General features: G+C 40.3%; 1 protein-coding gene across 1 annotated transcript; it reads right to left on the bottom strand.

The window, feature by feature from the left end:
• Positions 1–580: 580 nt before the first annotated feature.
• LOC132815779 (glial fibrillary acidic protein-like) lies at positions 581–23131 on the bottom strand. The gene is made up of 9 exons (XM_060824971.1): positions 22543–23131; positions 18658–18718; positions 15223–15318; positions 10013–10174; positions 8431–8556; positions 6513–6733; positions 3172–3212; positions 1034–1122; positions 581–938 (listed from the first exon to the last, which is right to left on the bottom strand). Exons 1-9 carry the CDS (start codon positions 23037–23039, stop codon positions 867–869), a joined length of 1365 nt encoding a protein of 454 aa, XP_060680954.1. The 5' UTR covers positions 23040–23131; the 3' UTR covers positions 581–866.
• Between the last annotated feature and the right edge of the window lie 2585 nt (positions 23132–25716).

Genomic DNA, 25716 nt, shown 5'->3' with positions numbered 1-25716 from the left:
TGCAGTTCTTGCTGCAGGAAACAACATAATTGTCAAACAACCTTCTGGGAAGTGAGCAAATTCTTGATTCATTGCTCCTTAAATAAGTGCAAACTTCTGTCCTAAGCTTGTATATTCTTGGATGGTGACAAACATACCTCTTTCTATCTGATTTCCCTGAAGCTGCCTATCTGTTTGCTTTTCTTCTTAACAGATTACAATTTCTAGGTACACATTAAATTCCTAAACCCTCTGCAACATTTTAAATGATAACAGGTGTGTATTTTCTTTGAAATTATGCTTCCTATAAATGGATACCAGGAACCTCCATGCAATTCTCCAATCTAGAAAACCAACAAACTTTAACCAATAGCCTTGGGGTGGCAAATGAGTGACAACAAAAAAATCCAAAATAGCTTTAGCATGTCAAAACATTTTCAAATTGTGCTGTTTGTCTCTTGGTTCTGTGCACATCTTAGCTGTTAACTTTATAAACATGTTGTTATCAGAAACAAATACATTCCGGACAGAGTGAACACTGGTTGTTTCAGTAGTAATTAGGTGCCTATTTATCCTTAGCAAAAGATTCAGGACAACAAAGTTTAATTTATTTTTCCCTTAACAGAGCAATTTTATTTAATCAGTGATAGCAGTTTACAATTAGCAGTTAAGGTAAAGCAATAAAGACTTCAAATTCAAACCTGTTTGAGTTAATATTTTGTTGTGTAGTATTTTGGTTTAACGTTTACTTCTTTTTAAATGATGTAATGCAGCCCTATTATACGTAACACGACAAATAAAACCAGAAAGCCATGAAAGTTAAAAGTTTTGTTTCACAAGAGAAAATTGCCATTCTTATTTTGCAGGATTCGGAGATTTAATGAAGTTTAATCTTGATTCGCTTCAGTATGTTCATCTGATATCTGCAGTTCAAACTCTTGTGAGGTCTCACTGAGTACCTGCAAATAGTAAAATAAAAAGAAATATACACAATTTTTATTATAACTCATTTAAATCTATATAACAAACAGGACAGATATTTATAATAACTAACCTCTCCATCTTTCATTTCAATTGTTTTCATGGACAGTGTCCTTTTAGGGGATTGAATTTCAGGTGGTTTGCTTCGTTCAAGTTCTACACCTTCAATGCAAGTAAGAAAATTATACACTATCATTTGTTATTACAAACTCTCAATTAGTTTGGATGGATGAAAAGATTGTAGCCATTTAAAATAAAACATTTAATGAGCAAGAATTTTTGGAAAATGAAAGAACAGAAGATTTTTAATGAAAATGTTATAATTTGAGAAAGCAAAGATATGAATATGGTATGCTGATAAATAACTTAATAACAGATGGAAGATAAATCTGATCAATGATGAGATCTCAGGTGAAGTTTTGTGTACTAGGGCTGCACTTTATAGGAAGGATGTAAACACAGAGGGCAGAAGTGACTTATAAAAATGGTTCCAGAGATGAGAACCTTCAGTTATGAAAATAGACTGAAGAAGTTCAGACTCTACTCTTTGGAGAGAAGATGAGTAGCAGAGAGAGATTGGCCAAGAGGTATTGTCAGTTGACTATTAATCGAAACAGTTTTCTGGGAACCTTTGTACAAATCTTACCATGGCAAATGGTGAAATATAAATTCAGTAAAAAATCTGAAATTAGGAAGCTAATGATGACCATGAAATCATTGCAAATTGTCATAAAAAATACTCATCTCATTTATTAATATCCTTTAGGGAAGAAAACTGCTGGCTTACATGTGACTCCAGGTCCACAATAATGTGGTTCACTCTTCACTAGCCTGTGGACAATTAAGGATGGCAATAAATGCTTGTCAGTGATGCTCATATCCCATGAATGAATGTTAAAGGGAAAAAAAAGTCTGTTCTTACGAAAAAGAGCAGGAAGCCTGACAGAGATTTTCAAAATTATGAGCAAGCCAGACAGGGAGAAACTGATCCTGTTCGTAAAAGGATAAAAAGACTTAGATTTAAAGTGTTTTGCTTCAGGAACAAATTGTGATGTGACAGAAAATCTTTTTCTCACAGCGAATAGTTAAGAGTATGGGAATGCACTGTCTGGAAGTATGCTGAAGACTGGTTCAGTTGAGACATTCAAGAGGCATTGGATGAATATTCCAATAGAGATAATGTACAAGGAAATGGGGAAAAAGCAAGAGATTGGCATGAGGTTAGGATGCTCATTCGAAAAGCAGATACAGAGATAATGGGCTGAATGGCTTCCTTCTGTGATAACAAATTACTCGCTGGGTATCACAGGCAGACAATTTGTCCTCTCTACTAGAAAAATCAGTCAGCAACTGACAACTGACTAAAATACCCTACCCACACCAATAAAAAACTCCGGGTAGTAACAGGGAAGGTCAGAATAGGGTTTTACCCCTCAATGGGGCAGAGGTTCCATTATTGGGAGCAGTTCTGACTGACTGGAAACTCCAGTCGTCCCAGTAAAGTCATGCAGGTGCTGCAGATCCTGCAGTACAGGTCCCTGAAGATGACAGCGTGGATCCAAGACCAACAATAATCTGAGCTATTGAGTGGGAAGGGATTGGCAATCTTAGAGAGGGAGGGCAGTTGGTACAGGTCTTGGATAACAAGTGGGAAAAAGGAAGGGCTGGGGGGAAGGGGACAGATGGTGCTATCTTCAGGAAAAGTCTTCCTGTATGTAAATTACACCCCCTGAAAAGAGTACACCTCCATCCGGCCCACTCTTAAAGTCTTTCAAAAAAAAAATCAATTAGTCACTCCCATCCAGCTGCAATACCACTCGCATTTTAGATTGGGCAGTGTATTGTGAGTATCAAAGGTGTTTTTAGCAAGCTCAATTGACCCTTAATATTTTTGTTTATGTATGGTCAGACAAATGCTAATTCTGGAGTCCACACACCCTCTGTGAACTCAGGGCTGGGTACGAAGGTGGTGGGCTAGCCAGCCAAATTATTTTACATTTCCAGCCACCAAAAAGCTGCCAGCTGGTGTTGTGTTAAATCAAGCCCAATAAGACTTTCATGGTGGCACAGCAGTATCCTGTCATTGCTTGAAACAAAATCTGTTTCAATTTATACAGGATTACGCAGATTTACAAAAGCCAATAAACTTGAAAATATAATATTCTAAGAAGAATTTTAATAATTTCTCATTCAAATTTTATGACTACCTACCTTGCAGATGCAAAGGGCTAGGAGGGGCAGTTATCGAATACCTAGAAAAAAACAATCTAGGTTAACACAGCAGTTTTGTTTCATCTCATACCCTTCATTTTCCTTATCAACACATTGAGTTAGTTTTTGTTGTTATTCATTGTGCAAAGTGTATTGTGATATCATGATGTTATAAGATGCAGGATACTCCCAAGAGGTGGCAAGGAAAAAGGAAAGTATTGTATATTTTCAACAATTAAACTCCACATTGACAACATTTTCAGTGCAGTACTATTATAAACAGATAATAGGAATAAAATCAGTCTTGGGTGAAAGCCTTAAAAGAGTGTAGTGATTTGGTAGTGCACTGAAACCATCAACTGGCATTGCTCATTTTGTGCTAGCACCAAGTTCAATTTTATTCTTAGTATTTTATTTCTGAGATGGCAGTGGCACAGAGGCATATAGCTAAAAATCCCACAAAGTCTCAGACTATCAGGTCAAATATGGGCAATGATGCCTCTTGCTGAATGCAACATGTCACTCCCTACCCCTAGCCACCCTCCCTCCCGCAGCTGATAAATTTGTCCTCCAACTTGGAGTAAGCATTGAAGGCGGTGAAGGTACAGAATGTACTCTGATTGGGGGGGATTTCAACGACTAAGCAAACTAGCCAAAGTTTAAAGGGCATAGCTTCTAGAGTAGGTCTATGGAAGGTGAGGAGTGTACCAAAGAGGGCAAAACTTTCTGACCTCACCTTCACCAATCTACCTATCACATATGCATCTGTCTTTGACAGTATCAGCAGAAACAGCCACTGCACACAATTATTATGGAGACAAAGCCTTGTCTTCATATTGAAAATACCGATGATTTTAATGATACCATGTGGCACCATCACCATTCTATATGGGACAGATTTTGAACAAACCTAATAACCTCAAATTAGGCACTCGTAAGGCACCATGAGCAGCAGAAGAATTGTATTCAACCAGAATCTGAAACCTGATGACCTGGTATATGCCCCCCCCCCTTCCTCTACCATTACCATCAAGCCAGGGGATTAACCATGGTTTAATGAAGAATGCAGGAGGGCATGCTGGAGGAGCACCGGGCATACCTGAAAATGAGGGGTCAACCTGTTAAAGTGTCAACACTTGCATGATAATCAACCGAAACAGCATGCAATAGGTGTAGCTAAGCAATCTCACTACCAATGGATAAGATCTAAGGGTTGTCTACATCCAGTCATGACTACAGGAGAAGGAGGCTTCACAAAAAAACTCCATTCTCAAGTTTGGAGGAGTGCAGTAAGTACATCTGTGCAACATCAGCACAAAAGAGAAGGATGAAGTAATTGCATCTATTTTCAGCCAGAAGGGCCAAGTGGATGATCAAGTCAACACGCAATTCAATTCTCTCACATTATATCATGAAATGGCTGAATTACCTGGATATTTTAGAGACTATGAGCCCTGACAACATTCTTGTAATTGTGGTGAAGACTGGTGTTCCAAAACCAGCAGTGGCCTTAGGGACAACATTGATATCTACCCAGCAATGTCAGTAACTGCCCAAATATGGCCCGTCAACTAAAATCAGGACCATTCAAACCCAGCCAATTGTTGCCCTTTTAAATGCACTCTCCATCAATAACAGTGATGGAAAGGATCATCAACAGTGTTAATGCCATCAAGAGACACTTGCTTGGTAATAGCCTTTTGAACTACTTAAGTTCTTTCAGCTAGGAACACCCACAGTGCTGTAGGGAAGGGAAGTCCATGACTTTGCCCCCATGACGGTGACTCAGTTTGGGTTCTCCCAGAGCCACTCAGCTCCTGGCCACATTTCAGCCTTATTCCAAATGTAGACAAAACAGCTGAACTCCAAAGGTGAGGTGACAGTGACTGCCCTTATTATCAAGTCAGCATTTGACTGAGTGTGACTTTAAGAAACTCTAGCAAAACTGAGAATCAAAGGGAAAACTCTCTGCTGGTTGGACTCCAACCAAAACAAAGGAAGATGTTTGTAGTTTTTAGAGGTCAATCATTTCAGTCCAAAGACACCATTCCAGGAGTTCCTCAGGCTAGTCTTCGGCCCAAACGTCTTCAGTCGTTTCATCAATAACTGTGCAGTCATCATAGGGTCAGAGGTAGGAATCTTTCTGGTGATTGTACAATTTTCAGCACCATTCAGGATTCCTCAAAGCTTGAAGGGATCCATGTCCATCTTCATGTGCAGCAAGACAAATCTAGGCTTAGACTGAGAGACGTCAAGTAACATTTGTGCCACAATGGTGCTGACAATGTCAATCTCCAACAAAAAGAGAATCTAAACACTGTCCCTTGATGTTCAATGGCATTATTATCAGTGAATCCCTTATTATCTATATCTGGGAATGGTGGCTTAACACTAACTAGAAATTGAGCTGGATTAGCTATTTAAGTACAGTGGCTACAAGAGAGGGTAAGAAGCTCAAAATCCTTCTGCGAGGTACTTACCTCCTGTCTCTCCAGTGCCTGCTACCATCAATAAGGCACAAATCAGGACAGTGATAGAATGCTTTCTTCTTGCATGGACTGCTATAACTGCTAAAATACTTGAGAAGCTTGACACCGTCTAAGACAATGCAGCCGCTTGAGTAATATACCATCCACTACATTTAACGTTCAGTTCCTTCGCCACTAATGTACAGTGGCAGCAGTGTGTACCATCTATAAAATGCACATCATAAATCAGCAAAACTCTCTCAACATTATATTTCAAACTCATGGTTTTCAGCATACAGAAAAACAAGAGTAGCAGATGCATGGAACCTGCGAGTTCCTCACCAAGCCACTCACCATCTCAACTGAGAAATATGCTGTTGCTCAGTCACTGTCATAGGAGAAAAGTCATGGAACTCCCTTCCCTATAGCACTGTTGGTGTTCCTAGAAGACAAGTACTTAAGTAGTTCAAAAGGCAGCTCACCACCATCTTCCTCAGGCCATTTGGGATTGGAATAAATGCTGGCCAATCCGGTGATACCCATAACACATAAACAAATATGGGAAAAAAATCCAAAATTTACATTATATGAATGAGAAAAATATCTCTTCATGACTATTTAGGCAATATGGAAATACAACTGAACAACTCTTAGCATTGTTTCAAAAGTAACTCATGGAAAGATATTTTTATTTGGCCAAGTTTGCTCATTGCAGAGTTCTGTGCTTGTTCCCTCCATTAAACACTTTGCCAATAAAATTATGATGGTTTCCGAATAAGCATAATGGATATCAGCAATCATGATGGATTGCTGAGCTGATATAACAGTGCTACTTCAGTCAAGTATTACATGGAAGTTACACAAACATCTGACCTGTTTTCCTCACTCTCCAATAACTTCCTGTAAGTTGTGATCTCAGCATCTAGTGCCATTTTAACTTTCAGCAGATCTTGATATTCAGATAAGCGATGGGTCATCTGTTCAGTCATATTTTGAATTTCATCTTCAAGTTGAAGGATTGTTTCTTGGAATTTGGCTGTTTCCTTGTTAAACTGATCCTCCATTTCATTCTTCTGGCGCTCAAGAAAATCTTTCTGTTTCAAAGATAACATAGACACTTATTTTTTATCCTTTTCCATGAGATCACATTTGTATTTTGTCATGTGTTTAAACAGTGGGAGGGCACTGTCCTTTCTATAATTTCAGAACCGTAAGAGATGCATACACATTAAAAATAATTTGCATAAATTGCTTTCATTACATGGGCAGTCATGTTTATTAGCGTCATAGAGATGCACAGCATGGAAAGAGACCCTTCGGTCCAATGTGTCCATGCTGAACAGATATCCCAAGCTAATCTAGTCCCGCCACCCAGCACCTGGCTCATATCCCTCCAAACCCTTCCTATTCAAATACACATCCAGATGCCTTTTAAATGTTGCAATTGTATTAGCCTCCACCACTTCCTCTGGCACCTTATTCCATACATGCACCACCCTCTGTGGGAAAAATTTCTCCTTAGGTGTCTTTTATATCTGTCCTCTCTCACCCTAAACCCAAGCCCTCTAGTTCTGGACTCCCCTGCTTGTTTTATCTTATATGGTAGCTGGTTCAATGTTAATTTCCACCACAACCAGAAATCAGTATTTAACTTCCCCTCTTATGTCACATTCTGACAAAAAGATCCAATTAGGTTAATTGAAAATGTGAGTACAAATTTCATGATGTTAAATCATCAATAAATATGTTTTGGAAATCAGATTTATAGTGATTAAATTGGAAGTTAAAAATTTAGTTGAGTATTTTCAAACCAAGTTGGATATTTTTACTGATATGGAAACATATGAAATACAATCAGCACTTTTCATTTTAAAAGAGGTACTTCTAGAAACTGGGAATTAATAAGAAACTCATTACATCAGAACTTAGAAAAATCAATACAATAATTAATATAAATTTGGTAATCAACAATGGATTGTCCTGAAATCCAAACACATTTCTCCACCCTCGTTTCCTTCATTTCCTTGAACACAGAGTCTTCCTAACACTCGTCAGGCTTTGGAGCCCAATTTAAAAAGTGTACAGAAATAAACTGCAGCCATGGGTCTGGTTAGTTGTCCAGCAGCAAGCTCTTAGATTCCACACATTCCTGTGGCTTCTCCTTCCCACCTAATACGTTCTGTGCATTCCTGCTTAAATGAAGCAGAATCAGACTCAAACTTGCAGCAAATAAACAGGAGCGAGGGCTGATCAAAGCTTGGTCAATGGAAGGAAGTGAGGGAGATGGAAGAGTTTTAAGGATGCATGATCTGTCATCTAGAGAAAGCTCGGAGTACTGGATGGGGCAGAGTTAGGTTGGCAGAATATAAATTCTCCACAAATTTATTTATTTGTACAGCGACGATGCAAATAGAAAGATAGTAAGCACTTGATTGCTTGATTGGAGCTTAACTTACCCTTGAAAGCAGTAATATCAGCAAGTTAGTATTCCAACTAAAATTATATAAATTAAGATTAATTAAATGACCTAATTGACATATAAAGAAATAAAATTGGGCCTTTCCCATGGATTTTCCTAACAAGATTAAAAGCCATTTGAACTGAAGAAATGGTACTTGTATAATTGTTATTGGCCTGACAGCCAGTAATCTCAAAGAAACTGGCAAACGTATCATTCACATTCCATATTAATATGATACTGGTAAACCCCTTGATGTCTGTGTCTCTGAAGAGGAAAATTCACTTATTTTATGAAACAATTAATGTCATTATTCACACACAGTCAACTTACTGAGCTCTTAAGAGCTTCAACTTCGCACTTGAGTGCCTGGGCCTCCCTGCGGTAATCACTTGCTTCTTGCTTTGCCTGGCGAAGGGCTTCGTTGCTGCGAGCAATATTTTGAGTAAGGCCGGAAACCTGTACAATATATAATCTCATTAAGTGCAACTTAACACATCAGTTAAATCTTGCATTTCTGTTCTTGGTTATTTTCCATTAAATATTTGTTCAGATTTTGGAAATAACAGAGTGGATATTAGAGTTTCACTCTTTCACTCAGAGGTTAACTTCTCAGAGTGGGCAAACTTTCAGTGAAATGCAGAAATACTGAAGGTGTGATTGTCTCCTCCATGGAGATAATGAGGGACGTGCTGAGAAGGGAATGACTCACTTCAGCGTCATCTTGCCTCATTTTATCCTCGACACCTCAGCAATTAGCTCTGCATGAGACGATCCACAAACCCCTCAAACTGCCAGCAATTAAGGCTCTTAAGTGGTCAATTAATGGTCATTTAAGGTACTCAACAAATCATCTTCTCCATTTTAGAAATTGAGAAAGGTCCATCGGGACCTGCCCGCCAGGTTGGAAGTTATGAGCTACATTATAATAGTGTCGCTCTGATTTGTATTCACATTCCTACAAGTTTGTAAAGTTTCTCTGCTTACTCACTAAACATGCCAGAAGAAAATAGAGCAAGTGCATTAAGATGTAAGTGAATTGTTAACACATTAAATCAAAACTACTTTTAAACAATATACAACACTAAAAATATATATTTGTAAATGTAGACTCTCATTCCTTCAGTATTTAATTAGTCCTGGAGCTATTAGGAGAAACAGAATTTTAATTTAACTTTTCTATTCATATCTTTTATCTTTCCTTTAACTGTTTTTCTCTTTATTTTGCTCCTGCTCAATGTACTTTATATTTACTGGTTTGTATTGTTTATGTTTCAGTTAGGATTCTTCAGCTTGACAAGTTGAAAAGCCTCAAGGCTGCTTGCCTTACATATACAGACTACTGCTCCCGTGTGAATAATGCAGCATTGGATCAGATGACCCATAATGACAAGAGTTAAAAATTGGTCTGCACCCAATGTTGGGTATAGAGGTCACAATTCATGACCTGCCTGTGGCTTTTCCTGTTGATGTAGGCAGCATCCTTATTTACTTCATTGTAGTGTTTGTCAAAGCAGAGTCTGGGTTATAGAACATAGAACATTACAGCGCAGTACAGGCCCTTCGGCCCTCGATGTTGCGCCGACCTGTCATACCAATCTGAAGCCTATCTAACCAACACTATTCCATGTACGTCCATATGCTTATCCAATGATGACTTAAATGGGTTGCTGGTTGGCAGAGTGCTGAGCAGAGGGCCAAATAGTTTGGCCTGATAGCACACTGTGCAGCCAGTCAAATCCTTTCAAAAGAAGTGTGCCTGTCTTAAATAGATGCTGTGTTCAGTGGAAGGAAGTTGGTGCAAACTGCCACCCTTTGGAGAACTTGTCCACTCAACACATATCTCTTCAAGCACAACATTTCAAATGTGATGATTTAAACAAGGCTTAACCTTAAATTAATATTGAAAAAGTACCTTGGATTTGTACCACTCCTCAGTTTCAGTAATGTTCCTAGCAGCAAGTTTATCGAATTGAGAACGAGCTTCTTGTAGTGCTGAAGAAAGGTCAGGCCTAGCCACATCCATCTCAATCCTGGTGTGTTGATTTTGCCCTTGTGATTCCAGGTCATGGATTTCCTGAAGAAAAGTAATTACAAGCCATTATTTATTCAGTTAAAAATCACACAACATCAGGTTATAGTCTAACAGGTTTATTTGGAAGTACTAGCTTTAGGAGTACTGCTCCTTCATCAGGTGGTTGTGGAGTATAAGATTGTAAGACACAGAATTTACAGTAAAATTTCTCAGTGTGATGTAACTGAAATTATATGTTGAAAAAGACCTGGATTGTTTGTTATTGATTGATTGATTGTTCACACATAAGATTCACACATGCACAATTGCTTTCAATAGCATCTGTAATACCACAGTAACGATAGGTGGAATTTTATCATAAGAGTGAGGCTCCCCCACAATGGTGGGACCAAATGTTGGGAGCTACATTGCATATGATGACGACTCAACTCACAAATGCATGTGGTGGGCAAATGCCCCCTGTGGAATTATGCAGCAAAGGCAAGCAGGAAATGTCCACAGTGCCATCGGATGACTCAATTTCAGGCTGAGATGGGCTGAAAGGGCCACCTCTGCAAGTCAGTCTGGTCTCCGCCAGCAGGAAGAACAGATGCCAGTGTAATACTACAGATCCTTTACCTGCTGGGAAATTTAGAATTCTTTTTTCCTGACTCACCCTCTACTTCTTTCATCAAACAACCCCACCACTGCCACTTTTTATCAATAATCTCTTCACTTTGGATCCCAAGTACACCAAGTTCTGCATCTCCCTTTCAGCACCTATGGATGCAGAGGAAGAATGGAATCAATCTTTCAGCAATATCTCCCTGCATGCCCAGAATCAGCAGGAGGTGACAGCAATAGGGGAGACTTCTGTGGAGGTCACAGAAGAGGTGACAGCCATGGGGGTCCAGATGGGTCCACACATGAACCTAAGTGCATTGCCACAAAAGGATGAATGAACCTCCCCGATCAGCCAGGATAAGTGGCATGGGATCAAAGGATTCTTCATGAGATTATCAAGCCAAGAAATTTTGCAGGTAGCAACAGACAGCAGACTGGGAAATGTGTCTTCATTATCAAATGTTTATTTGGTCATATGATTGTTGTGTCCAATTAGATAGCAGCTGGAATGTGTAGCCTGTATGTGGCATGGGGATAAATGGAGCTGAGGTGTTAGGTATCTTTAGACATGTCACAATCTCCATTGGACATGCAGGATAAGAAGAGCTTCAATACCAAGGAGAGGACAAAGACAGAAGTCTCCAAACAGAAAGTTCAAATGCTATGTAGGGAGGAAGCCACGGATATTATGTTGCCAGGGTTGGAGAATTTGGCTATAGAGAGAGTTTGAACAGACTGTTTTCCCTGGAGCATCAGAGGCTGAGGGAAGACCTTATAGAGGTTTATAAAATCATGAGGGGCATGGTTAGTGTAAATAGACAAGGTATTTTCCCTGGGTTGGGGGAGTCCAATACGAGAGGGCATAGGTTTAGGGTGAGAGGGGAAAAATTTAAAAGGGACCTAAGAGCAACTTTTTCATGCAGAGGGTGGTACGTGTATGGAATGAGCTGCCAGAGGAAGTGGTGGAGGCTGGTACAATTACAGCATTTAAAAGGCACTTGGATGTATATGAATAGGAAGGGTTTAAAGGGATATGGGCCAAGTGCTGGCAAATGGGACAGATTAGTTTAAGATATCTGGTCAGTTGGAACTGAAGGGTCTATTTCTGTGCTGGACATCTCTACGACTCTACTCTCTTGCTAATGATATAGAGGTACCAGTATTGGACTGGGGTGGACAAAAGTAAAAATCATTCAACACCAGGTTATAGTCCAACAGGTGTATTTGGAGGTACTAACTTTTGGAGTGCCATTCCTTCATCAGATAGCTGTGGAGCAGGATCAGAAGACAGAATTCATAGCAAAAGATTACAGTGTCATGCAACTGAAATGATATATTGAACAAATCTAGATTAACAGCAATCTAGGTTTGTTCAATATATCACTTCAGTTGCATGACACTGTAATCTTTTGCTATGAATTCTGTCTTACGATTCTGCTCCACAGCTATCTGATGAAGGAATGGCACTCCAAAAGCTAGTACTTCCAATTAAACCTATTGGACTATAACCTGGTATTGTGTGATTTTTAACTCCTGCTGATGGCAAGTGTCTATTAACCAACTAACAGAATGGGAATGCCTCCAAGATGATGTTGAGATAACAAATTAAAGGCTTGTGGGAAACTGTGGTTTGCAATGAGATTCTCAGAAAACACAGTGTATGTTTATTGAACCAAATGGCCATGTCAGAAACTGGGTGGATGTCTGTCCTTAGTACACTGAAAGGGATCTAGTCAGTCATCTATAGGGGCTGCTTGTCAAAATTGGTCAGAGGACTGGGTCAAATACAGTCCTGGGGATAGGTCCATCAATCAGTCAGGAGGTTGCAAGTTTGGCCTGCAATGGCAGAGGGGTTCACAGAATAAAGATGTGGAGGATTCAAGGCTGTTGGGGGAGGGTCTTACAAAGGCATTTGCAGAGGTGGCAACAAGAGGAAACTCAAAGTGCATGGGGGGAGGCAGCTAGAGGTGCATAGAAAGATACGTGGAACAGCATCAGAGGCTATGGGTGGTAGAGTTAATGGCAGGAGAAACACTTCAGACTCCACAGGAGGAGCACAGAGGAGAAATATGGTTATTATTCAGGTGTAATGTCTGTGTTCAGAGGACAGGGAAGGCAATTGGAGACAAATCCAGTCTAGTGGGACTCCTTATGGGGTATGAGTGAAAAACTGCTCTTGGGGTAGAGAGAAGTAAATGGAACATGGAGGCGTTGGGAGGTGTTGCTACCTGGTGACCTGATGGAGGATGGAGCTGACAGTGTCCTCACTGAGCTGCATGCCCTGCATCACTTTCCATTCTCTTAATGCATAGTGTGACTAGAAAATGGCTTGGACAATGCCCAGGGTGGGTGAAGTCGGTGTAACTATAACAGGTGAAAGTGTGGGATTCATGTCTGCTCGATGGTTGGTCATTGAGGGCAACCACGTGAAGCAGCCATTTGCAAACCCAAGGGATATTTAATATGCAGGAGGCCCAGAGTTTTCTGGCTTGACTCCATTTCCTGGGATGAAAAAGTTGCAGTACTGACACTGGCTCCATATTCCCAGGATTCTGTGATGGTACAATGCCGGACACTGAAGCAGGACCTGAAGGCTGCAGGAGTGGGAGGCTGACCTATCCTGGTGATTATGAAGGTGACAGCCGCTGTGAATTTCTGGGTGACAGGATTCTTCCAGGGAGTGATGGGTGACCTGTTTGGGATCTCTCAGTTGTACATTCACAAAAACATCATGACAGTGGCTCAGGTCATCTGTGCAGTATCACACCGGATCACACATTTGTTCTCCCATGACACGGTCAGTGCTGCAACCCGGACAGTAGGATTCAGGAACATAGCTGCATTTCCTCTGGTGATGGGTGCCATTAACTAAACACACACAGCACTGAAAGGGACGCTACAGAATTCATCAACAGGAAGGTGTACCATTCAATTAATCTTCGGGTGATCTGGGATCACCTTTTCCATTTCCTGGAGGTGAATGCCTACAATCCCGGTCATTGGTATAACTCCTACATCTGGAGTGCTCATGTACCTGGTGAGTTTGAGGGTCCAGGTAACTTACAAAGCTGTTTACTGGGGGAAAAGGGCTTATCATTCCAACCAGGACTAATAATACCATTACTGCTTACTAATGTGGAGTGCAGATACAATGCTGCTAACGCTTCCGCCAAGGCCACAGAGAAACATATGATAGGGCTGCTGAAGAAGCCAAACCACTGCTTTGGCCAATCTAGGTGAGCCTCTAGTATAGCCATGACAAGTGACAACATTATCCAAGCATACTGTACTGTGTACAACTAGAGTCACCAACAATAAGATATGATAGATACTGGGGAACTGGGTGACTTGGAGCTGTCTTCTGAGGAAGAGGACAATTGACATTTTGGGAGGAGGGAAGCTGTGAGATGCATAGCTGTAATGACACTCCTCAACATCCTCTGTGACACACATTGTAATGCCCTGCTGGAGCAGTTAAAGCAGCAAAAAGCATTTTCCAAAAGACAGTGGTCTGTTTCATTTCTGTGTTGCAGTATGATGCTCCTCCATAGGTAGTAGGGATTAGTGTCATGAGTCAAGTCCTCAGGGACTGTATTCATCACCCTGGGTTCAATCTGACAATTGGGAAAGTGCTTCAAAAAATGTAGTAGCTCAGAGTTCTGCAAAACATATGAGTCATGAGAGCTCCTTGGGAAATTGGCACACACTTGCATAAACATCTTTCAATGGTTATAAATGACTTAAACATTAAGAGAGAGAAATCCCTTCCGATTGACAAAGCAGCTGTTGGTTGCCAGGGAATTCTCATGGTCACTTGAATGAGTCAAATATAACCAGGCACAACCTGAGAGCCTGCATGCTATACCACATAGAATAGCAACAGGAGCAGATGTCTGTCACATGTACTTGCAATGGAAGACCCAGAAGCCAGGAGAATTACTGTGCTCTTGTGCTTTCATAAAGCATCCCATTATGACCAAATTGCTGCCTTGTTGTGGGTCATTGATTCACAAAGGTTCGTTTGCATGTGTATAAGTATGTACAGTAATGAGTCTGTGAATATGCAAATACATGGTAAATAAGTTCCTGCCACCAGGTGGCGTGACAACTACTGCATTTGTCAAACTCGGCCAACATCAGGAAACTGAGATTTTGGCCTCCGCCTAATTAACTCCCACCACCTGCCTTATTTCCCACTGCTATAAATCCCATTCAATGCTGCCATATGGATAAGGCAATCTCTATGTTGTTGGGTCCATTATACAATCATGATAGCAAGATTTGGTAGCAAGAGAACCACTCCACATTACAAAACCAACAGAATTAGTTCTGTGATATAATTAAATAGAAATAAGCTTCAAACCCAAGAACCAGAGGACAGTCTTTTCATTCCCCACTCAGTATCAGTTTCTAATGGCTGTTGAAAGAAGAATTTAAATAAATATTACAAACACAAATTGTTGGAACCTTAATTGATGCATCCTTACTTCTTCATGAAGTTTCTTTAAGAAGGCAATTTCATCCTGCAATGCATCAACTTTACGTTGCAGGTCAACACATGCTAGAGTTGCTTCGTCCACATCCTATTGGAAGAAAATGGAATAAAAGGTCATTTGAAAAATTAATCACTTTTTAAAAAAAAATCCATTACATAAATAAGTAGAAGGTTTAACCTCTATTGCAGCTTCCTCAAGGTTAGAAAAAGTAATTTCAGAGATGTCTCATCTCAAATCCCTCAACATTACCAAGTGGTATTACTGGCCCAATGTTTCCCACCCTTTTTGAATAAGGCTGTTGTGCATTAGCTTTTTAATTCTCAACCAGTTTGTGGTGATTTTTCTCCATCAGTCGAGACAAAGCAGCGCCTATGGATTCAACCTAAAAGTCAAGTTCGGATTACAAATCTACTGTTTAATTTCCCCATAACTAGTCTAACAATGAAGGGACATTTGCCATAAACAGGATGTAGTTTATTGCATGATAGCAATCAGGTACAAGTTAGACAAGTATAATACATGTCTTATGGTGAAGTGGTAGTGTCTTGACCCCTGGGCTGAAAAGGTTTAGGTTCAAGTGCCACTTGCCCCACAAGTGAGTCAAATACGTCTAAACAAGTTGATTGAAATAACTTTATTGGGATAATCAAGATCATTATTAAGACTATGAGGAGACCTTGATTGGAGCTCAGCCTCTTTTGAGATCCAGAATAGTTATCCCACACAAATCTTAATTACATTGTTTTATTTGAGTCTGAAGCAAAACCTTGACACTCAGTGATATACTACATGGTTTATTAACTGCACTCTCCTCCAGTCGTGCTACCATTAATGACATATGCACATATAAACCCAGGTCTCTCTGGTCCTACATGCCCTTTTGAAGAGTACTCTTTATTCTTTACTATCTTTTCATGTTCTTCATGTCAAAATATGTCACTTCATATTTCTCCACATTGAACTTCATTCGTCCATTCCACCAACTTGTCTACATCCTTTTGTAGTTCAACATGTCCCCTCACAGCAGATAATGCTTCCAAATATGGAATCATCTGTAAACTTTGAAAATTCTCCTTGCACACCAAGGTACAATCATAGAATCCATAAAGTGCAGAAGCAGTCCATTTGGTCCATCAAGTCCACATCACCCTTCCAAAGAGCATTCCAGCCAGACCTAATTCTCTACCCTATCCCTGCATTTCCCATGGCTAATGCATCTAGTCTGCGCAATATGGACAATTTAGCATGGTCAATCCACCTAACCTACATATCTTTGCACTATTGGAGGGAATCAAACGACTCAGAGGTAACCCATGGAGACATGGGGCGAATGTGCAAACTCCAAACAAATGGTCACCCAAAGCTGCAATTGAAGCTCAGTCCCCAGCTCTGTGAGGCATCATTGCTATCCACTGAGCTACCATGCCACCTAGATTATTTATATATATTGAGAAAAGCAAGGTTCCCAACAGGGACCACTAGGGAATGCACTACAAATCTTCTTCCAACCCCAAACAAAATGCATTAACCACTACACTGTTTCATATCTCTCAACCAATTTTGTATCCGGGTTGCTACTGTTCCTTTTATTCCATAAGCTATAACTTTTCTCACAAGTCTATCGTGTGGCATTGTGTTAAACAGCTTTTGGGGGTTCACAAACACCCTATCAACACCATTACCCTCATCAACCCTCTCTGTTAGGTCTTCAGAAAACTCCAGAAAGTTAAGCACAATTTTTCCTTAACAAATACATGCTATCTTTTTTGAATTAACCCATATTTTGTAATATTATTAATATATACTATTAATCCTACATTAAATAATTGTTTCTAGATGTTTACTCGCCATCAAAGTTCAACTGATATCAGTGTTTAACCGTTTCCTGGACAGTGGGTAAGTTCTCCTGATCATTGTCTAGCTCTGTTCCTGGTATGTAACACTCTCTCTCCTTCTCAATGTGTAATCCTCTCCTGGTTGGTGTCAATATCTCTCCTACTCTGTGAGCAGTTCTCCCCCTTCAGTGTATAGCTCTCTTTTGGTCAATGTTAGCATAATCTCCTCATTAATGTGTAGCCTTCTCTTGATCAGTGTCTACTTCTGTCTCCTGGTCAGTCCATAGATCCCTCCTAGTCAGTGTGTAGCTTTCTCCCGGTTGCTTGCTTTACTTGGTGAGTATTTCTGTTTGCTGCTTACAGTGTAGCTCTGTCGGTCAATGTATAACTGTCTTGTCTTTAATATGTAGCTCTCTCTCCTGTTCAGTGTGTATGTTTTGCTCTTGGTTCTTGTGCAGCTCCCGATCTTGGTCAATGTGTAACTTCCTCCTGATCAGTATCTACATCTGTCTTCTAGTTATCGTGTAGGTTGCTCCCGTGCCTACTGCGTAGCTCTCTCTCTCATGTTCAGTGCATATCTCTCTCCTGTTGTGTGGTAATTCTCTCTCCTGTTCAGGATGTAAGTAAAATCACCATAGTCCCAGAGGACCAAAGAGCTGCTTTCCCATTAGGGAGGCTCACCAGTGTGCACCTCTCTCCTATTCAGTGTGTATCTGCCTATGTTTCTCAGTGTGTGGCTCTCTCCTGCTCAGTATATGTGATTCAAACCTCTTCAGTGTGTGTACTTCTCTCATCTGCTCAGACAGTAGCTCTCTTCTGATCAATGTGTGAAGCTTTCTTTCCTGGTTGATAAGTTCAGAAATGCAGTTGGTATAAATAGATTGGTAGTCATCTGCATTACCTTTTCATTTGTGTCTTTTCTCAGCAGACAAGTGGAGTGTATTCCTCTGAACAGTTTCAATCATTGCCAAGTTACCAGCATACTGAGCTCTGAATCGTTCGGAGCTTGTTTCTATTCCTATTCAGGGCTAACATATAGAAATCAAGATAGACTCAAATGCTGACTTTTAGATGAGATATTAATCTGAGGGCCATTTGTTTGCTGAGTTGAAAGCTAATAATCCTATGGTGTTAATTTGGAGAAGAGCAAGGGAAATCTGCCAGTGCTGTAGACAAACATTTATTCTTCAATTAACACCATAAATAGCAGATTGTTCAGTCACAATCACCTTTCTTTGGGAATTATGGGAATTGGCTGATATTTTCCAATATTAAAACAGTGACTGCTCTTTTATAATTACTTCATTGTCGAGAAAGTGCTGCAAAATTTCCGATTGCCATGAGAAGTTCTAAAAAATGGCACGACTTCGTTTTCACTGGTTACTTCCTTCACACACTTTCAACACTTCCTACTGCTGTGTTGATTTTGTGCTCATTCTACTTTAATACAAACAATAATTTGTTGACATTAACAGCTGTTAAAATAGGAAGAATTTTAAACATGGCAAATATCTGAAGAGGAAATTGGCCATTTTCTCTCTTTATTTGTTTAATGGTGATATAATACTCGCCAATCCTTAACTATTCTTACCTCTCGGAAATCTGACAAGGTGTTTTCAGCATCCTCACGTTGCTGTATTTCATTTCTCAACCTGGAATGAACAATTTAAAAGGTGAATTGATGGTTGTACAATATTGTCACATCAACTACCACTAACCATTAGCAGCTTGCATCAATCAGCTGTTTGTAGTTAAAGGCTGCTTTACATTGGGCATTAATAGCCCAGACTTTGATGGCATCGGGTACATTACACCATGTTATGTTGTTGCAGCTGCACTCATCCAAATGGGGAGAATGCCTTCGCACTCCTAACCTGTGGCTTGTAGTGGTGGACAGGCTTTGTGGACACCACTTCTGACCTAATGATGGAGGGAAGGTCAATTATGAAGCAATGGAAGATGGTTGAGTTTAGGTACTACTACCTTGAGGTACTCCTCCAGAGATGATAATCTTAAACAAAGATGGCTGTCTTCCTTTTTGGTATGACTCCAAACAGCAAAGGGTTTTCCCCATGATTCCCAATGATTCTTGCTTTACTAGAGCTCCTTGATGCTACATTTGGTCAAAGGCAGCCTTGATGTCAAAGGTAGTTACTCTCATCTCACCTATCGAGTTCAGCTCTGAACCAAAGTTGTCAGGAGCTGTGTAGTCCTGGCAGAACTCTGGGTGTGCTAATAAGTAGCTTTTTGCTAAGGATGCTAGCATTGGATGATAGCATAATGTTGATAGCATTGTTCCATTACTTATGATTGAGAGTAGACTAATGGGGCAGCAATTGGCTGGGTTAGATTTCTCCTACTTTTTATGCACAGGACATGCTTGGGCAATTTTCTATTTTGTTGAGTAGATGCCAGCATTATAACTGTAGTGGAAGAGGCTTGGCTATGGATACGGAAAATTCTGGAGCACAAGTCTTCAGTACTATGCTGGAATGTTGTCAGGGTTCATAGTTTTTGCTATATCCATTCCCTCAGCTATTTTTTGATATATGAATTGAATTGCCTGGTCTGAAAACTGACACCTATGATGCCTGACCTCTGCAGAGGAGTCCGAGATGTTTCATCCAGTGGGTACCTCTGGCTGAAGATTGCTGGGTATACTGCAGTCTTACCTTCTACACGAATAATGTGCTGGATTCCACCATCATAAGGATGAGGATCTTGGTGTACCTTTCTCCTCTTGTGAATTATTTAATTAATGATTCAGCAAGCCAGTGGTCAGCTCCAAGCACTTTGCTGATAACTCCATGTCTCTATTGTATATAATTAGTGTCCTCACCTTATTAATTGGCACAGGAACCAAAAGCTTGGTGTACTAGGGCCAGCTCTTATATCTGAATAGATGTTCTCTGGGTTTTCTTTATGTGCAACAATGGAATGATTAGCCTCAGGATGAAGACATTTTGGTTTTTGACAGGATAGTGAGTATTAATGAATAAATGAGTCAAGATTAGAGTGGTGCTGGAAAAGCACAGCAGGTCAGGCAGCATCCAAGGATTAGGAAAAATCGACGTTTCGGGCAAAAGCTCTTCATCAGGAATTAATGAATAGATTAATGAACATATGCATGCTTGCACATCAACTGTATGTTGGTATAATAGCAGTCTTTCCCTTGATATCTTGATATCTTCCCTTTCACATGGTGGGGGGTGGGGAGTGGGAGGTGGGAGAGAGAGAGACAGAGAGAGAGAGAGAGAGAGAGAGAGATAGGCCCATACAGTCAATGATTCCCTCTACCATTGGGAATCCTATTATCTTGGCAAATTTACATACCTGATAATTTTGCTTCTCCTTCCTTAGAAATAAAATATTACAACCACAGCTCTTTGCATACAGGGGCTCACGACCCTCCAGATATATTGACAAAGGATGGACTGTAAAAGATTGGTAGTGTCATCTAATTCCAATCTGGAAAGGAATGGTCACATAGACATTTAATGTCACTGTGACCTTTGCAACCAAATGTGTGTCATATTTTGAAGCTCTAATTTGTGTTGAAAGAGATGGCATGATTCTGGAACCATCACCATGTTTGATTTGATTTATTTGCTGTCACATGTACTGATATACAGTGAAAAGTACTGTATTGCATGCTAAACAGACAAATCATACCTTACATAAGTACATGAGAGTAATAGAATAGGATGCATAATATAGTGTTACAGTTACAGAGAAGATGCAGAGAAGGATCAACTGTAATATATGATAGATCAATTCATAAGTCTGATAACTGCAGGAAAGAAGCTGCTTTTAAATCTACTGTTTTTTTCAAACTTTTGTGTCTCCTTTCCGATGGAAGAGAGTATAACCAGGGCGGGAGAGGCCTTTGATTATGTTGGCTGCTTTCCCAAGGCAGCAGGAAGTGCAGATGGAGTATGGAAGGAAGACTGGTATTCAGGATTGACTGGGTGGCATTCACAACTCTCTGTAATTTCTTGCAGTCCTGGGCACAGCAGTTACCATACCAAGTTGTGATGCATCTGGACAGGATGCTTCCTATGGAGCATCTATAAAAATTAGTAAGTGTCATTGTAGACATGCCAAATTTCCTTGAAGAAGTAGAGGCATTGGTGTGCTTTCTTGACATAGATGGAGCAGGATGGATCATTGACGATATTTACTCCTAGGAGCTTGAAGCTCTCAATGACCTTACCCTCAGCACTATTGATCTTAAAACTTAATTAAATCTTAATTGCTTCTGGGAAGGAATCATGGTTCAGAAGGAGGTTTAAGAAATGCTCTCAATATAACCTGGTAGGCGGAGCTGTGGTCAGCCATCTTCCTCTCCCCATCTCTTCACAGAGCTTCCCATTTCTGCAGCCTCTGCTCCATTTCTTGGTTGTCTAGTACATTCAGAGACGAGGCCGCCACAGCCTGAGAACTTCCACCAACTACAGGTGACAAAATCCACTTTTTCTCTGTTTCGATGAACAAGTCACCAACAGACCTCCAATAACAAACCACAGTGCTTCCACCAACATCTCAATAGGAGAAGCAAGTCAAAAGCATCTCACCTGCAAGTTGATGTCTGACATGTTACTGTGCAGCTGAACGTCATTGCCAAAGACATTCAGGCAACATGCACAGAACAGTTTAAAAGGATTTTAACCTTTAATCTGTCAAATCAACATGATGTATGACTTGCATCACAATCTCATACTAATAGTGTATGCACTTTATATTCAAGCTGGTGGCTTGCCCAGAATGGGTCACATGCAATATTGGTCAGAAGTTGCTGACCAGCACAGATGGACCATTTTATTGTTTCAGGGCTTCAGCAGCAATGACCCCAATGTGTGTAGAACCCCAGATTAAGGCCTTAATTTGGATGGGTGATTCACTCAACTGGCAGGAGAACAGGGCTGAGTTTTATTCCGAAAAATGGATGATGGAAAATCTATAAGTGGTCCTTACATTGTCTTCTGAGTAACAATGGTGAAAACTGCTCATGGGAATAGCTGTTGAATAGCCAGTATTGTTTCACTAAAGTGACAAAAATTGAACATTTAAAAACCATCTCGTTTCTGTGGATATTTTAGGACACTATACTTTCTAAATATCAATTTAATGGGATTACCACGATGTAATTATTCTGGAAGTTTTTCAAATTTAGTTTGCAAACTGGATTCTTTTCCAGGATCGGATATCCTGCTTAACAAGTAACCAATGAAAATAGTAGATTGTTAAGTTTTTGAAAAATCTGAAATTGTCAAGAAATTCTAATCACTGAAAAGTGCATTCCTTTTTACTATTTGGAAGTGCAATAGAATTGCTTCCATTTCACCCACATCTCCCCACCACAGCCCAGCCTCTCCCTCCATTAGCACCCACAGACATAGACAGACAGCTACACACACACACACAGATTCACACACGGTTACATAAATAGGAAGGGAAAGGAAAAAAAGAATCATACTTGGCCTTGAGTTTGTGGACATCATCCAACAAATTGTCTCTTTCCACTTCAATTCTGGCTTTCTCCTTAGAGATCTGATCAACTTCTTGGCGTAGTTTTTTAAGCTCCTGTTCAAAGACGGACCCAATTTTGGAACTGCCCTTACCCTTCAGTTCCTGCAGTTCAGCCTGAAGAATCTTATTCTGTTGCTCCATGGACCTCACCTTCTCGATGTAGCTGACAAAGCGGTTGTTCAGGTCAATCAGCTTTTCTTTCTCATCAGTACGGGTGACCTTGAATTCATCACTTATAGCATCCAGCAGGGAAAAGTCTAATTGATCACCTTCTTCAGGCATTTTGCTTGGAGCACTCTTGTTTAACCAACCTGAAGCAGTAGTTGGGCTAGAGTAGGTCACTGTTCTAGTGAAAGAACGACGAACTGGTGCTGATTGTGAACCTGATTTTGACCGTATAGTCAATCTGCGGAACGATGATGGAGAATTTGACAAATAATTCATTTTGTGATTTTTTTTAAAAGGGTTCTTCCAGAACGCAAGTTACTAAACAGTGGCACAGGACAAGTCTCTGAAGTTGCTTGGTAATTATTCATGAGATAACAGACTTCTCTTAAATGGTTATGAGTGGCTGCTACGTTGTGACTGACATTGCAACTAACCAACCAGAAGATGATAATGGGTCTTAGCAACCATTCATCATGCAATCATTGTGGTTTGTGGTTTGGAATTTTGTATGTTGAATATTCAATTTTGTTCAGTAGCATCGCAAAGGTTCGTTATTTGACAAGTTGCATAACTTCCACTTCTGTTATCTGTCTTCCTGTTCAAGGTTGCACCAGTTAGTATTCAGATGCATTTAAAATATACAAAACAAATTTGTTAAAGAAGTTTTATTTGAAATCATTTACACAAACAAAAAGAAAGTCACTTTTTAAACTATTATTATTGATTCTTCATCACTCCTTTTGCCAGACTGTGTCTGAAAGTATAATGCAATGCAGGAAAAAAAAGCACACTAATCTTTTGCTGCAATTTTGTTCTGACTAATGTTAACTTCCTCTACAGGTGTATTTTGGTGGCAAACTGTTCCCAGAATTGGTATCACTACTGAATACTACACTTTTCTTTCAGTGCTTTATGGCTTAAAAGACAGGCCGATCTCTCAAAGAAAGCAGCCTATATTTTGAGCATTTTAAATTTTAAGAAAAGCTGGAATTCTTGATGGGACAGGTTGAAAGATACAGTGATATTCTGTATCCTTAGGAGAGGCAGAAAGCTCAGGAGGCAGTGGTGAGAAATACAGTGGAGGTCTCTCCTATGAGTATGACTTGAAGATGATGGGTGTGGCGCAGGAAGAATTTCAATGACCTGATATGTGTTATCAAGGCATAACACCAAATATTACTAACTGCTCCGTGCACCTCACCCATAACTCACACGCACATGCACACAGACAGCATTTCTAACTATGATAACAACACAAGCAAAACCATACTGCAGAATGCCTACTGGCACATTTTCCTCTTTCTTGGGAAGGTGGAGCATTACAACAGACAGCAGTAAAGAATGGGAGGACAGCTAAGCACACATGTTTTATCTCCTTCAAGTAGATAGTAGAGAAGGTGCATTGCACAATGATACCACCACATGTGGTGCTAAAGGGTTTGATAAAGAGGATATCTGCAAAATTAATCCCCTCTTCCTACTTTCATTTGAATTATAAACCTGCAGGAGGTGGTCAGTATGTTCTTCTGACTTCTTCCTCTCTCTTCACTAAAACCCCAAACTTCTCCTTTTCATGTATAATATCTGAGAACTAGATGTTTCCCAATCAATGGTGTGGGTCTTATTATGACTGGGCTGGTAATCCAGAGACACAGGCTATTCCTCGGGGGACATAGGATTGAATCACACTAAGACAGACAGCAAAATTCAAATTCAATTAATAAATCTGGAATTAAAAGCTGGTGACTATAAACCCAATGTTGAATTTCATGAAACCTAATAGGTTCACTAATGTTCTTCAGACGAGGAAACTCTTCCATCCCCACTTGGTCTGGCCTACTTGTGACTCCAGATCCAGAGCAAAGTGACAACATGACTCTTAAACACCCTCTGACATGTCCTAGCAATCCATTCAGTTGTATCAAATTGCTACATAGTCTGATCAAAGGAACAAAACTAATCAGACCAGACCACCTAGCATTGATCAAGATACCGGTCAACTCTGAAAAACATTGTTTACTCATATCTGGGGTTTTGTGCCAAAATTCAGAACACTATCCCACAGGCTAGTCAACAGTTACCTAACATATTCATAGCCACTGTTCATACATTACAGAGAATATTCCAAACCACCACTCTCATCATCTCAGGACAGGACAGATCCACAAACACGGCAGCATGGCAGCATATAGTCAGGAGGGAGTTGCCCTGGGAGATGTCAACATTGACTGCTGACCTCATGGCATCAGGTCACACATGGGCAAGGAATTCTTCTGTTGATTATTATATACCACCCCCTGTCAGCAGAGGAATCCTACTGTTCAAAGATTGACACTATCTAAATCACAAAATCATAGAGTCTTAGAATATCTACAGTGTGGAAGCAGATCATTTAGCACATTGAGTCCCCACTGACCCTCTGAAAAACATCCCACTCAGATCCATTCTATCCCTGTAACCCTGCACTTCCCCATGGGTAATCCACCCAAGATACACATCTTTGGACTGTGAGAAGAAACCGTATCATCTGGAGGAAACCCATGCAGACACAGGGAGAACTTGCAAAGTCCACACATCCAAGGGTGGAATCAAACCTAGATTTCTGGTGCTATGAGGCAGTAGTGCTAACCACTGAGCCACCTTGCCAGCCCTTTGCAGAGGAAGGAAGCACTTAGGGTGGCAAGGGCAAAGAATGTACTGTACTCTGGGTCAAAGATTTTAATGTCTCTCACCAATGGTGGTTCAACAGCAGCACCACTACTGACCAAGCTAGGCTGATCCTAAAGGATATATCTCTGAGACTGGATCTACAGTTACCTGTAATAGAACCAACAAGACAGAAAATTGTACTTTACCCTTGTCCTCACCAATCTACCTGTGGCAGGTGCATGTGTCTGTGACACTTGGAAGGATTGACCACTGCTTAGTCTTTGTGATGGTGAAGCCCTGCCTT

Source organism: Hemiscyllium ocellatum, chromosome 5 (genome assembly GCF_020745735.1).
Source record: "Hemiscyllium ocellatum isolate sHemOce1 chromosome 5, sHemOce1.pat.X.cur, whole genome shotgun sequence".
NCBI classification, from domain to species: domain Eukaryota; kingdom Metazoa; phylum Chordata; class Chondrichthyes; order Orectolobiformes; family Hemiscylliidae; genus Hemiscyllium; species Hemiscyllium ocellatum.
This window is presented reverse-complemented; position numbering and strand designations above follow the sequence as displayed.